We start from the raw sequence: 15100 nt of genomic DNA, 5'->3' as shown, positions 1-15100 counted from the left end.
ATGTTTTGCATTCATGAAACATAGAATTCCAGTTTTGGTTCTTTCAATACTCTCTTCCCTTCTTTCCCTTAGTTTAAGCAAGCATAATTGATTTCTCGCAGTGCGGGAGGCAGTGGAGGACAGAAGTGCCTGGCGTGCTCTGGTCCATGGGGTCACGAAGAGTCGGACATGACTAAACAACTAAACAACAACAACAAATTGATTTCTCCATGCATGGTCTGACTGGGAATGCCATATGGACTCTTCCATGCTTCTCAGACTCAGTTTTCATGCCTGTCTTATCTTATCTAAAATTTCAGAGTGGAAAAAGAATTTGTCTGCCCAGCTGCTACCCATCTCTCCATTTCCTCAAGTGACTGTTTCAGCAGCACATCACAATGAGGAACCAGACAAGGATTGTAACTGAATTCATCCTCTTAGGTTTCTCTGATACTAAGGTGGATGAACCAGTACTCTTCACTTTATTCTTCATCACCTACACTGTTGCTATGGTAGGCAACTTTATCATTATTACCTTGGTGTGCTGTGAGAACAGCCTTCATAGCCCAATGTACATGTTCATTGCCAACTTGTCTATTTTGGAGGCTCTCTACACCACCACAGTTATCCCCAAAATGCTAGTCAACTTCATGAGTCAGAGAAAATCCATCTCTGTCCATAGTTGTATCTTGCAAGCCTACATTTTCTTCTCAGCAGGTTCCAGTGAGTTTTTCCTTTTGGCTGTCATGTCGTTTGACCGCTATCTTGCCATTTGCAACCCACTGAGATATGCAGCCATCATGACCATGCGCCTTTGCCTCCAGCTTATTGCTGCCTCCTGGATGTGGGGCTTCTTTGCAGTCCTACCACCTACAATCCTGATAGGCCAGCTGCCATTTTGTGGACCCAATGTCATTAAACATTTCTTTTGTGATGTTGACCCCTTACTCAAGCTGGCCTGTTTTGATGTAAGGAAAATTGAAATGATTGATTTTGTAAGTGCAGCTTTGCTGCTTCTGGGCTCATTACTGGTGACAAGTTTGTCCTATATCTTCATCATTGGAACAGTGCTTAGGATCCCTGCAGCCAAAGGACGACAGAAAGCATTCTCTACATGTACTTCTCATCTAATTGTGGTGACACTCTACTATGGGAGTTGCATTTTCATGTATGTTCAGCCACGAAAAAATCACTCTTTAGACCTGAACAAGGTAGTCAGCATACTGAACATAGTGGTAACTCCATTGCTGAACCCTTTCATTTATAGTCTGAGAAACAAGAAAGTCAAGGAGGCCCTGAAACATCTTGCCAGGAGAAAGACTTCCCCCTTAATTAGGCTCAGATTTCTGAAACAGGAAAATAGACCTATGCACTGTGTAGTATTAAATAATGGAAGTTGATAAAGGTGGGGAGGTTGGTGGGAAGGTGTACACATATCTACAAGGGTGGAAAAATGGTTCAGCTGAATTTTCTAGATGTGTAGATCATTTTCCTGGGAAACATCTAATCTTTGTTACTGTTCGAAATCTCTAACAAATGTGGTGTGGTGGAGCTTCTGGCTTTCAGTGAGGCGATATTCATTAAAAAATTTACTCAGTGATGAATCTCACAGGACAGTCTTTGAACACATACTGTCTTACAGTCTCAGCTACCTCAGAGAGTTGGTTTGAAAACAGTAACACTACAATCCACTTTTTGTACTTTCTGAGTTCCTGTGAAAAGGGGCATATAGCTGTTGTTAATAATTTTGATAATGATGAGGCTGAGAATGACCTGAAAACTCTATTGTGTGCGTCTCAGATGAAGAAAATGTAACCTCAATATAAAATGTTTTACTTGGTTAATGACAATTATGCAATTGCATTTCTGAGAGACATCAATTTTATGATTTAAATTTGTTTGTTAACTATAATTTTCCAACAAACATTATTATCACACTGTATCCAGCTGTGAATTTCATGAAGCTAATTGTGATAAACTTTAATTGTTACATTTGAAAACTTAAGCAACAATTCAGTTTTTGGTGGTTACACAATTCTCTGTTGTAGAGAGATTGCCATCAGTCACAAATAAATGGGATTCACACACACAGTGTGTGTGTGTGTGTGTGTGTGTGTAATGCTTCTATTATGGTTCCAGCAAGCCATGTCCTTGCCCTATTCCAGGATATCCATTCAATCCCTTCCAGTGTTCTGGTTTTCTACTCTTCCTGCAACAGTCAGGCAGCATTTGGTACCAATTTCTCTCCCTCCCTGTCTCTTTTACAAAACTCACACACTCTCTCACAAACTACAAACCCAGGGATGCAGATATCTCCCTACTGTGCCTGTTTGGTACTATTTGGGCTATGTAAGTTTTTACACAACTGGAGAATGCCACGTATCATTATGATATGGCTGTTTCATCGCACCTTTTTATGGAATTGAACTGGGGTCATATAGAGAGGGCATGCTGACATCCTGATGCAGGGAATGGTGATGTTCTAGTATTTTGTGCAGTATGCACATGTATTAATAGAAGTAAATATACAGGCAAGTAAATGAGAATAATTAATTTCCAAAATTCTGACTTCACAACCTGAATCTGCATTAACTATTACTTTCAAGTTTCTGATCCTTTTGAAACACACACACAATATTTCATGTATTCCCCCCTGATGAGCTTTAGAGACTACCTGAGAATCTCCAGTTCTACTGAGAATAAGTTTGGTAGTCTCTTTCCCAATGTCTTTTGCACTCTTGGGACCACAGATACAATGTGTGATGCCACCTGTAGGCTGCAATGCATTTATTAACAGGCTCTGTTGGGGGAGAAGTGAGCTTCTGAGGATTTCAGTAGGGCAAATTGAACACATGGCATATCATCGGGGTTAACCTGAATGTTCCCTCAACCTGTTCAGTACCTATTCATATTTTGCAACCTCATGCCATCCAACTGAAAGGTAAAAATTAAGCAGTTCATAATTCTTGCCTTCCTTGTTCCTGCCTGCACTTAACCAATGAGTGCCTTTCGCTCTCACAATCAAAATAGTTCATGTATTTTTCTTGACATTTCTTTCCATTTCTATTAAAATAGAGGGGTGGGGGTGGGGGATGGAGCACTGAATTTTATTTCCATGCGAGGACAGGATGAATGTTGCCATTTGATTCACACAGTTCCTAGACCCCTGCCTCCTACTCCAAATATGTGATCAGAATTGATAGCAGTTATCTGTGTCTGGGGAAGGAAAAGTAGGACCTTCTAATCTAATGTGTCCATCCCCGATCAATACTACCACGGCATGATAAACTGCTCTTCACTGAGCACTATGTGTGTGCCATGAGATTCAAAGAATTTAATTTCTATTGTAGTTCTAATGATTTGAGAGACGGGTATATTGGATAAGCTTGGTATGGGGAGAGCGGGCAGCACTATGCTGTTCTCTGGTATTAAGAGATGATGAAACTTATCTCTCTCCCCCCTTAAAACTTTAAATCCATTCAGTTATTGTTAATGGGGAGGAAATAGGGGGTGGGGGGCAACACCCATGTCAAAATTATGACATTTTCTTCCCCCCAGATCAAAAGTAGCCTTTTTAAGGGGGGTATATGAGTAACAAAAAGAGAATTCTGCCTTACTAACTTTGGTTATGCTGCCTGTTTTTTTTGTAGGGCAAAATGTATTAAGGACAAAATGTCCAATGAAAGCACCATTACGGAATTCCTCCTCTTGGGTTTCTCTGAAGTTCGGGAGATACAGCTTGTATATTTTGTGATCTTTCTACTGATCTATATGGCAGCATTGCTAGGGAACATCCTCATCCTTGTGGCTGTGGTCACAGATCCCCATCTTCACAATCCCATGTACTTCTTCCTGGCAAATTTGTCTGTTATGGACCTTGGGTACATCTCAGTCACAATACTAAAAGCCATGGCTAACTGTCTCATGAATACCAGGTTGATATCTTATTCGGAGTGCATTGCTCAAGTCTTCTTTCTCTTTTTCTTCATGGCATCAGACTTTTTCCTCCTCACAGTCATGGCGTATGACCGGTATGTTGCCATTTGTGACCCATTGCATTATGAAACAGTAGTGAATAAGGAAGCCTGCATCCAAATGGTGACTAGTACATGGATCAGTGGTCTCCTTTATGCAACATTACACACTGGAGCAACCTTCGCTGTTCCTTTCTGTTCCAACACCATCAATCAGTTCTTCTGTGAGATACCTCAACTACTTAAGCTCTCCTGTTCTGACTTGTACCTTGTTGAAGCTGTGGCTCTGGGCTTGAGTGCATGTCTAGGACTCGGCTGCTTTAGTTTCATAGTTGTGTCCTATGTGGAGATCTTCAAAACAGTGTTCAGAATTCCTTCGGCACAGAGTAGAGACAAAGCCTTCTCTACTTGCATTCCTCATCTCAGCGTTGTCTCCTTATTTCTTTTCACTGGCATCTTCGCCAACCTAAAACCAACTTCCAACTCCCTGGTAGGTCTGGACAGTTTAGTTGCCATGGCTTACTGTGTCCTTCCCCCACTGATGAATCCAATAATTTATAGCATGAGAAACAAGGAGATCAAAGCAGTGTTGTGGAAAATCTATGGCAGATCCTGGAAAAAGCATACCAAAGGAAAATGTGGCTGTATAGGTCTGTGGCATAATATGCAAACAGGAACATCTACTCCCTGAGTCAGATATGGAAGTTTCTGACTGGCACATAGTACACAAGATGATTTGAAGCAGGGGCGCCACATATAGGGACTGGAAGGGGCTTTGGCCCCCTCAATATTGGTGGGCAGAGGGCTTAGCCCTGCAATATTGAGGGGCAACCATCCTCCGCCACCACCAGGTGCCCTCCGGGTGCCCCTGCCCTCACCCAGGAGCCAGGCGGGGGCTGAGATGAACAAAGGGCACAGATCACCCTCCATGCATCCTGCCTCCTCCCAGCGCCATCATGTGACGCATCAATATGGGGGGCAAGTCAGCTCCCATGATTTAAACTGTACCTACCCATGTTCTTATGTCTTCATTATGACCCTGTTCTGTTCTGTGTCCCATTGCTTTCTTTTTTTTAATAAAGTGGGCAGACACATACAATTGTGTAATTGTGACTAAACTAGACTAGATCATTGTGATACTGGTAGGTTCTTTTGGCTTCATCTCTGCTTGTCTTTAGATGTAAGGCTAAGATAATGACATTTCAGCATGCATATGAAATGGATCCCACAAAGATGATCTGGGCTTTTTAAATCCTTTTTCCTGGTTATTGCTGCTGAGGCTGCATGTGGCGTATGAAAAGAGATAAAGAGATACAGTTTCTATTGACTTGTTCCTAGAACAGATTTTTTTAAACCTTTAGTTCATTATATTTACTATAACTTCAGTTGTCCTGAAGGTTATGACTGTGGATAGAAAGTCAGAATTATTCTTATTTTATTTTTTAAAATCCTATAGTGCAAATAAAAGCCTTTCGCAACTAATTATGATAACTATTTTGATTCATTCATCAGAGTCATTGTTACTTGAATTCATTGACCATTACTTTGTTGGGTTAGTAACAACAAGTTTTGCTTTAAATATGTGAGTGGGTTGCACTTCCAATTCCAGCAATGAAAGTCAACGTACAGTTTTCCATGCCAGACATTAATGCTTCGAACGTAAAAGAGACTCCTTAGCGGTTGGTGAATGAAATAAAAGCTGATGTGAAATGCTCTTCCAAAATCTCTTATGCTGTTTGTGGGTGCTTATTTGTAACATAAATAACCTGTGATGGGAGGGAGAGAAGGGGCTGCAATTATCCAATACACTTCTCAGAAATCTATCATATGTGAAATTTCTGCTCATTTAATGCTGAATAAAATTGCTGTCTTGGTAGTTCACATCAAAAGATCATGGAAGCAATTGGCAAAGGAGGACTGGAAAAAGTAGGGACAAGCCCATTGATAAATTCAACAACATGACTCAATATTTAAGACCGATCCACCGATCCTTCTTGCAATGAGGTTTCCAAATGCAAGATGTGCTCACAAAATGTATTTATGTACAAAGTGGATGTTTAATAGGGAAATTAATTGTAAAGAATTTAAAATGTAAAGAATTGAAAAATGTGTATTTTACAGGAGGAGTGTGTTCAGAAAGTGTAAAAAATGGGTGCAATTTAAATGCAGAGATTGTTAATCATTTCACAATGAACAGGGTTTGTGTTTCCTTTGGAATGAGGTACAGCAGAGGCTATTCCAGGAAATAAAATCCTTGCTTAGATTTTAACACTTGCCAGATCCTGTGATTTGATGGGGGGGTCTAGGAATACAGATGAAACAGTAACAGTATTGTTTCTCAAACCAGCTTCAATCCAGCTAGAGTCCTTCAGCCTTTCCTAATTCATCTCCACCATAGGTGTGAACACCTAACACACCCACATCCTATTTCAAAGCATAACGTTTTGCTTTGGATCCATCCCAAATTTCTTTAAACGGAACTATTGTTCCAGTTCATAATCATAGAGCTGTTTCAGATGTTTTGCTCCCAATATTTACTTTTTGTCATTATATCCCAGCTTTCCTCCAAGGAACTGAAGGTCACCTTCCCAAGTCTAACCTCCAGATAGCTCGGTAAGTTAGCTTAGCCTGAGAAAATTGGTGAAAGGTCACCCAGTTATCTTAATGGCTGAACAGAGATTTGAACCTGGGTTCCCTAGTCCTAGTCCAACACTCTAAGCACAACACTATACTGGCTCAGAATAGTCAGAATAATTTACTTATGTTAATCAGATTCAGTACTTCATTCGAGTTGCAGCTTGACATCTTGGTCAATAAAAAAGATATAACAACCAAACAGATTTTGAAATCAGTTTCCCATTCTGTCTCCATTCATCAGCAAGTCACTCTTAAGCATCCTTTACATAAGACTGAAGTTAAGGGTCAGTGGTTTAAAGATAGAGGGGAAATAGTGGTAGGAAATATAGACAATTGCATCACTTGTTTTGTAAATTAGGATTTGCAAGTCCGCATGGTGATGTTCTCCAAGGAGTGATTCTTTGAAACACTACAGAAAGCAGGGAGGCTCAATTGAATCCTCTTTGTCACAAACTATAAATCATCTGCTAAAGACCACACTTCATCATTTTGGAATTTTCTTCTTCCAGACAAAGACAGAGGTGAGAAGAATCCTATTAGTTCATCCTCAGTGCAGACTAGGGCTTGGAAGGTGCTTATATTTCAGTTATGAAAAGATCTCAAATGTTTAATACAGCAGTAAGGTTAATGCAAACATAATTTTTCTCTGATAAAAAGTGATTACATTTATAGGTAAGAGAAGATAATAATGTGTTGTTTCAAAATTCTCGTGATTGGGCTTAAAAGCTTCATGATTTTTCATTAATGCTAGGAAGCGTGTAGTTTGCATTTTTAAAAAGAAAGTTAAAGCATTGGGTTAGCAAACATACCAAAACATCAAGTGTAAAGTTCCTTTATGCAACCACACTCCAAGGAGATTTTTTAAATTTCTTTACATCTAGTGCTCATATTTCAGTTCTGAAAAGACCATAAAATGTTTAATACAGCAGTAGGATAAATGAAGACATGATTATTCTATGAAAAAATGGGTAGTATTTATAGGTAAGAGAAGATAATACAGTGGTGTTTCAAAATTCTGGTGATTGGTCTTAAATTCTGAACGCTCATCAAAGCCAAATTATTTTTCATTAATGCTAGGTGGTATGTGATTTGCTTTTTTAGATAAAGAAGCAGCATTATGGTTCACAAAAAAACAAAAAAACACCCCACCATAGTAAATGTCCTTTATGCAACCAAACCAATGTGAATCTGCTTATTTACATCTAATAGCAAGGTTGCTCTGATAAGCTGTAGTGTGTATTTGATTCTACTTTCTCAATCTTGATTCAACATGAAACCAAGTTGGGTCTTTGCTGAGATGCTCCCCATGCTCCTTTTCAACTCTAAAATTCTATTAGTACCGGGGAGAATGAATGGTGTCAGTTGAATGTCTACTGCTGGCATCACCCATTACCTCATATTGGGTTAGGGAGCAAACCCCACATACAATTGCCTGCATGTTTCCTCATCCAACAGACTTTCATTAACTCCTTTCTAATTTTAGGTGTTACAAACACCTCGGCTTGAGCTGCTAAAACACAATAACAGAGCTACTCTTCAAGAAATTGTTTAAAGAAATACTAAAGAATTAAAGTGGCCAACCAGTCTACAGTGAGAGAATTTCTTCTGATGGGGTTTTCCAGTGACCGAGAAGAAGATTTTTTTTTTTTACTTTGTGATATTTCTCTCCATTTATTTAACAGCCTTAGTGGGGAATTTCCTAATCACCATTGCTGTTGCCCTGAACCACAAACTCCACACTCCTATGTACTTCTTTCTGGTCAACCTACAATAACCAGACATTTGCTACATCTCAACCACTACCCCAAAATCCATTTCTATTAAAATAGAGGGGTGGGGTGGGGGGTGGAGCAATGAATTTTTTTGTATGTGAGGAATGTGTACTTTAAAAGTAGCCTTTTAAATGGGGGCATATGAGTAAGAAAAGAGAATTCCGCCTTACTAACTTTGGTTATGCTGCCTGTTTTTTTGTAGGGCAAAATGTATTAAGGACAAAATGTCCAATGAAAGCACCATTACGGAATTCCTCCTCCTAGGTTTCTCTGACGTTCGGGAGATACAGCTTGTATATTTTGTGATCTTTCTACTGATCTATATGGCAGCATTGCTAGGGAACATCCTCATCCTTGTGGCTGTGGTCACAGATCCCCATCTTCACAATCCCATGTACTTCTTCCTGGCAAATTTGTCTGTTATGGACCTTGGGTACATCTCAGTCACAATACTAAAAGCCATGGCTAACTGTCTCATGAATACCAGGTTGATATCTTATTCGGAGTGCATCGCTCAAGTCTTCTTTCTCTTTTTCTTCATGGCATCAGACTTTTTCCTGCTCACAGTCATGGCATATGACCGGTATGTTGCCATTTGTGACCCATTGCATTATGAAACAGTAGTGAATAAGGAAGCCTGCATCCAAATGGTGACTAGTACATGGATCAGTGGTCTCCTTTTCGCAACATTACACACTGGAGCCACCTTCGCTGTTCCTTTCTGTTCCAACATCATCAACCAGTTCTTCTGTGAGATACCTCAACTACTTAAGCTCTCCTGTTCTGACTTGTACCTTGTTGAAGCTGTGGCTCTGGGCTTGAGTGCATGTCTAGGACTCGGCTGCTTCAGTTTCATAGTTGTGTCCTATGTGGAGATCTTCAAAACAGTGTTCAGAATTCCTTCGGCACAGAGTAGAGACAAAGCCTTCTCTACTTGCCTTCCTCATCTCAGCGTTGTCTCCTTATTTACTTTCACTGGCATCTTCGCCAACCTAAAACTAACTTCCAAATCTGTGCTGGGTCTCGACAGTTTAGTTGCCATGGCTTACTGTGTCCTTCCCCCACTGATGAATCCAATAATTTATAGCATGAGAAACAAGGAGATCAAAGCAGTGTTGTGGAAAATCTATGGCAGAGCCTGGAAAAAGCATACCAAAGGAAAATGTGGCTGTATAGGTCTGTGGGATAACATGCAAACAGGAACATCTACTCCCTGAGTCAGATATGGAAGTTTCTGACTGGCACAAGATGATTTGAAGCAGGAGCGCCACATATAGGGACCGGAAGGGGCTTTGGCCCCCTCAATATTGGTGGGCAGAGGGCTGAGCCCTGCAATATTGAGGGGGCAACCAGTCTCCACCACCACTGGGTGTCCTCCAAGTGCCCCTGCCCTCACCCAGGAGCCAGGTGGGGGCTGAGATGAACAAAGGGCACAGATCACCCTCCATGCATCCTGCCTCCTCCCAGCGCCATCATGTAATGCATGACATGAGTGGGCTCCCTCAATGTGGGGGCAAGTCAGCTCCCCTGATTTGAAGTATACCTACCCATGTTCTTATGTCTTCATCTAGGACCCTGTTCTGCTCTGTGTCCCATTGTTTTTTTAATAAAGTGGGCAGACACGTACGATTGTGTAATTGTGACTAACCTAGACTAGATCATGGTGTTACTGGTAGGTTCTTTTGGCTTCATCTCTGCTTGTCTTTAGATGTAAGGCTAAGATAATGACATTTCAGCATGCATATGAAATGGATCCCACAAAGATGATCTGGGCTTTTTAAATCCTTTTTCCTGGTTATTGCTGCTGAGGCTGCATGTGGCGTATGAAAAGAGATAAAGAGATACAATTTCTATTGACTTGTTCCTAGAACAGATTTTTTAAACCTTTATTTCATTATATTTACTATAAATTCAGTTGTCTTGAAGGTTATGACTGTGGATAGAAAGTCAGAAATATTCTTATTTTATTTTTAAAAAACCTATAGTTCAAATAAAAGTCTTTGGCAACTAATTTTTGATAACTATTTTGATTCATTCATCAGAGTCATTGTTACTTGAATTCATTGACCATTACTTTGTTGGGTTAGTAACAGCAAGTTTTGCTTTAAATATGTGAATGGGTTGCACTTCCAATTCCAGCAATGAAAGTCAACGTACAGTTTTCCATGCCAGACATTAATGCTTCGAACATAAAAGAGACTCCTTAGCAGCTGGTGAATGAAATAAAAGCTGATGTGAAATGCTCTTCCAAAATCTCTTATGCTGTTTGTGGGTGCTTATTTGTAACATAAATAACCTGTGATGGGAGGGAGAGAAGGGGCTGAAATTATCTAACACGCTTCTCACAAAATGATCATATGTGAAATTTCTGCTCATTTAATGTTGAATAAAATTCCTGTGTTGGTAGTTCACATCAAAAGATCATGCTTCACTTCCTGTTTCCAGCGGTGGAAAATGGCTGATCCCACACAATCGGACTTCAGCCGTTCCAATAATTCAGGGCTGATATGGGGGTAATTAGCCCTGGCAGCCTCCCCAGGGCAGGGGAGGACTGTCTCAATGACCCGTGGTTTGCCCCAGATTGCCGATGTGGCAGACGGCAGGGGCACTGGGTCACGGAGCTAGGGATGGCTGACACTCCTGTGACGCCACCCCATAGCCGGACGCATCTGTTTGGGAAAATATAAAGATTTGGAAAACAAACAGACACGCTCTGAATTGAAGAAGCTGGAAATAACCTGCAGTATGTACAGTCTCTGGTGCAAAAGATCGAACTTCAAAGAGATCCGCATCATGACGTTCGGAATGTGGAGGCGCTTGGTATGTAAAAAAAACATTCTTTTATCCTTAACATCAACAATCCGTAATGCATGCCAAGTCTCATTAAGAACTTAAATTGCTCTTCAAAAAGTGAGTTCAGATGGACTTTCATATATAATTGGGATCTACTCGCAGCCACTTCTAAGACCGGAAATGTCTGTTAAAGACGAAAACAAAGGACAAAGGACTAAATGGCATCTCCCACCACGTCATTATTGAATATCTGAAATACTTCCCTGATTAAGAGAAACAGGAGCTAACGGATGGTTGGTTATAAAGACTGGAAACAATATTACATATACAACTGTTTGCAAAAAGATGCTTTTTTGATTACGAGCGAGAGAGAGGGCTAAATGGATGTCTGGCAGCCCCCCTCCAGGGCCCGGAGGGGGGACTGGGAAGATTCCAAAGGCCAGTTGCTAACTGTATGATATATGGCTACATTGCAAACAGTCTGCTTAAGATAAATCAACAATGAGGGTACACATCAAAAGATCATGGAAGCAATCATCAAAGTAGTGAAGACTGGAAAAAGTAGGGACAAGTCCATTGATAACTTAAACAACATGACTCAATACTTAAGACTGATCCACAATTGTGTCCAACACTGGCATTTGCAATGAGGTTTCCAAATGCAAGAAGACCTCATAAAACATATTTATGTACAAAGTGGACATTTAATAGGGAAATTAATTGTAAAGAATTGAAAATGTAAAGAATTGAAAAATGTGTATTTTACAGGAGGAGTGTGTTCAGAAAGTGTAAAAAATGGATGCAATTTAAATTCAGAGATTGTTAATCATTTCAAAATGAACAGGGTTTGTGTTTTCTTTCGAATGAGGTACAGCAGAGGCTATTCCAGGAATGAAAATCCTTGCTCAGATTTTAACACTTGCCAGATCCTGTGATTGGATGGGTGGTCTAGGAATACAGATGAAACAGTAACAGTATTGTTTCTCAAACCAGCTTCACTCCAGCAAGAGTCCTTCAGCCTTTCCTAATTTATCTCCAGCCGACGTGTGAATACCTAACACACCGACATCCTATTTCAAAGCATAACATTTTGCTTTGGATCCTTCCCAAGTTTCTTTAACCAAATCTATTGCTCCAGTTTAAAATCATAGACCTGTCTCAGATGGTTTGCTCTCAATATTTACTTACTGTCATTATATCCCCCCCTTTCCTCCAAGGAGCTGGAGGTCATCCTTCCCAAGTTTAACCTCATGACAGTTCTGTAAGGTAGCTTAGCTTGAGAAAATTGGCGCAAGGTCACCCAGTTATCTTAATGGCTGAACAGAGATTTGAACCTGGGTTCCCTAGTCCTAGTCCAACACTCCAAGCTCTACACTATACCGGCTCAGAATAATCAGAATAATTTACTTATGTTAATCAGATTCAGTACTTAATTTGAGCTGCAGCATGACATTTAGGTCAATAAAAAAGATATAACCACCATGTAGGTTTTGAAATCGGTTTCCCATTCAGTCTGCATTCAGTCAGCTCTTCACTCTTAAGCATCCCTTACATAAGACTGAAGTTAAGGGTCAGTGGTTTAAAGATAGAGGGGAAATATTTCTAGGAAATATAGAAAATTGCATCACTTGTTTTGTAAATCAGGATTTGCAAATCCTCATGGTGATGTTCTCCAAGGAGTGATTCACTACAGAAAGCAGGGAGGCTCAATTGATTTCTCTTTGTCACAAACTATAAATCATCTACTAAAGACCACACTTCAGCATTTTGACAGTTTCTTCTTCCAGACAAAGACAGAGGTGAGTAGAATCCTATTAGTTCATCCTCAGTGCAGACTAGGACTTGAAAGGTGTTCATATTTCAGTTATGAAAAGACTGTAAAAGGTTTAATACAGCAGTAGGATTAATGAAGAAAACATTATTCTATGAAAAAATAGGTAGTATTTATAGGTAGGAGAAGATAATAAAGTGGTGTTTCAAAATTCTGGCGTTTCGGCTGATTATCTCATATTAAGAAAGGAGGCAAGCCCTACATACAATTGTCTGCATGTTTCAAAATTCTGGTGATTGGGCTTAAAAGCCTCATGATAATGTTAGGAGGTGTGTGAAAGCATTATGGTTAGCAAAAATACCAAAACATCAAGTGTAAAGTTCCCTTACGCAACCACACTCCAAGGAGGATTTTTAAATTTATTTACATCTAGTGCTCATATTTCTAGTTCTGAAAAGACCACAAAACGTTTAATACAGTAGCAGGATTAATGAAAATATGATTATTCTATGAAAAGATAGGTAGCATTTATAGGTAAGAGAAGGTAAAACAGTGGTGTTTCCAAATACTGGTGATTGGTCTTAAACTCTGAACACTCATCAAAGCCAAATTATATTTCATTAATGCTAGTTGGTATGTGGTTTGCATTTTTAAAAATAAAGTAGAAGCATTATGGTTCACAAAAAACAAACAAAACCACCATCATTAAGATCCTTTATGCAAACAAACCAATGTGAATCTGCTTATTTACATCTAATAGCAAGGTTGCTCTGATAAGCTGTAGTGTGTATTTGATTCTACTTTCTCAATCTTGATTCAACATGAAACCAAGTTGGGTCTTTGCTGAGATGCTTCCCATGCTCCTTTTCAGCTCTAAAATTCTATTAGTACCGGGGAGAATGAATGGTGTCAGTTGAATGTCTACTGCTGGCTTCACCCATTACCTCATATTGGGTTAGGGAGCAAACCCCACATACAATTGCCTGCATGTTTCCTCATCCAACAGACTTTCATTGACTCCTTTCTAATTTTAGGTGTTACAAACACCTCTGCTGGTGCTGCTAAAACACAATAACAGAGCTACTCTTCAAGAAATTGTTTTAAGAAATACTAAAGAATTAAGATGGCCAACCAATCTACAGTGACAGAATTTCTTCTGATGGGGTTTTCCAGTAATCGAGAAGAACAATTGTTTTACTTTGTGATATTTCTCTCCATTTATTTAACAGCCTTAGTGGGGAATTTCCTAATCACTATTGCTGTTGCCCTGAACCACAAACTGCACACTCCTATGTACTTCTTTCTGGTCAACCTATCATTATCAGACATTTGCTACATCTCAGCCACTATCCCCAAATCCATAGCTGCTTCTTTGTCAGATGACAAAAGGATTTCTTTTGCTGGCTGTGTTGCACAGGTTTTCTTAGTTTTCACTTTTGCAGGTTCTGAGCTTGCCTTGCTCACTATCATGGCTTATGATCGCTATGTTGCAATCTGCCATCCTTTACAGTATGAGCTAATCATGAACTGGGATGTCTGCATCCAAACGGCAGCTGCTTCCTGGATCAGCAGCTCAATCCATTCATCATTACATACCATTATCACTTTTAGGCTACATTTCTGTGGGTCTAATATTATTGGGCAGTATTTCTGTGATGTCCCTCAGTTGCTTAAGATTTCTTGTACTGACACAAAGGTTAACCAAATTTTGATCTTTGCCATTGGGTTTATTGTAGATTCATTTTGTGGTGGGTTCATCTTTGTTTCCTATGGCTATATCTTCTCTGCTGTGCTGAGAATCCCTTCTGTTCAAGGCAGATATAAAGCTTTCTCTACCTGCATCCCCCACCTGACTGTCTTTTCTTTATTTATGAGCACAGCTGTGTTTTCATACATGAGACCTAAAGCACTTTCTTCTACAACAATGGATTTGCTCTCTGCTTTATTGTATAATGTTTTGCCACCACTAATGAATCCCGTTATTTATAGCTTTAGGAACAAAGACATCCAAGAGGCCGTGTTGAAAATACCGAAAAGAATTAGAAGACTCCTGGCATGATTGCTTGCATTGTGTCTCATACACATCACAATTCCTGTGCTTTGCATAACAATGCAAATGCCATTGAAAATGGTATAATAATGTATTATACTGCATAATAGTGCTTTGCAAATAA

At 39.8% G+C, this 15100-nt stretch overlaps 3 protein-coding genes across 3 annotated transcripts in view; all 3 read left to right on the top strand.

Moving 5' to 3' along the window:
- The window catches only part of LOC309517471 (uncharacterized protein), a gene marked incomplete at both ends in the record, with an annotated part of 28022 nt that extends 23378 nt beyond the window's left edge, over window positions 1–4644 (top strand). The window contains 2 exons of the mRNA XM_082196703.1: window positions 438–1147; window positions 3630–4644. Coding sequence (XP_082052829.1) covers window positions 438–1147; window positions 3630–4644 — 1725 coding nt within the window. The remainder of the gene's footprint in view (window positions 1–437; window positions 1148–3629) is intronic.
- Window positions 4645–8586: 3942 nt separating this feature from the next.
- On the top strand, window positions 8587–9579 carry LOC309517470 (olfactory receptor 14I1-like; the record flags this gene model as incomplete). The annotated part of the gene is made up of 1 exon (XM_082196702.1): window positions 8587–9579. One exon carries the CDS (start codon window positions 8587–8589, stop codon window positions 9577–9579), a length of 993 nt encoding a protein of 330 aa, XP_082052828.1.
- Window positions 9580–13645: 4066 nt separating this feature from the next.
- On the top strand, window positions 13646–15100 carry LOC309516714 (olfactory receptor 14A16-like). Its single transcript, XM_082195507.1, has one exon. The coding sequence runs from the start codon at window positions 14050–14052 to the stop codon at window positions 14983–14985; it is 936 nt and encodes a 311-aa protein (XP_082051633.1). The 5' UTR covers window positions 13646–14049; the 3' UTR covers window positions 14986–15100.

Source organism: Podarcis vaucheri, assembly GCF_965113315.1.
Source record: "Podarcis vaucheri genome assembly, chromosome: 13".
In the NCBI taxonomy this organism is placed as follows: Eukaryota; Metazoa; Chordata; class Lepidosauria; order Squamata; family Lacertidae; genus Podarcis; species Podarcis vaucheri.
The sequence above is the reverse complement of the archived record's forward strand: the minus strand, read 5'-3'. Positions and strand labels throughout refer to the sequence as shown.

Bases quoted from the DNA above. Each gene is read 5' to 3' on its own strand.
- LOC309516714 (XM_082195507.1), top strand. From the start codon at position 14,050: ATGGCCAACCAATCTACAGTGACAGAATTTCTTCTGATGGGGTTTTCC.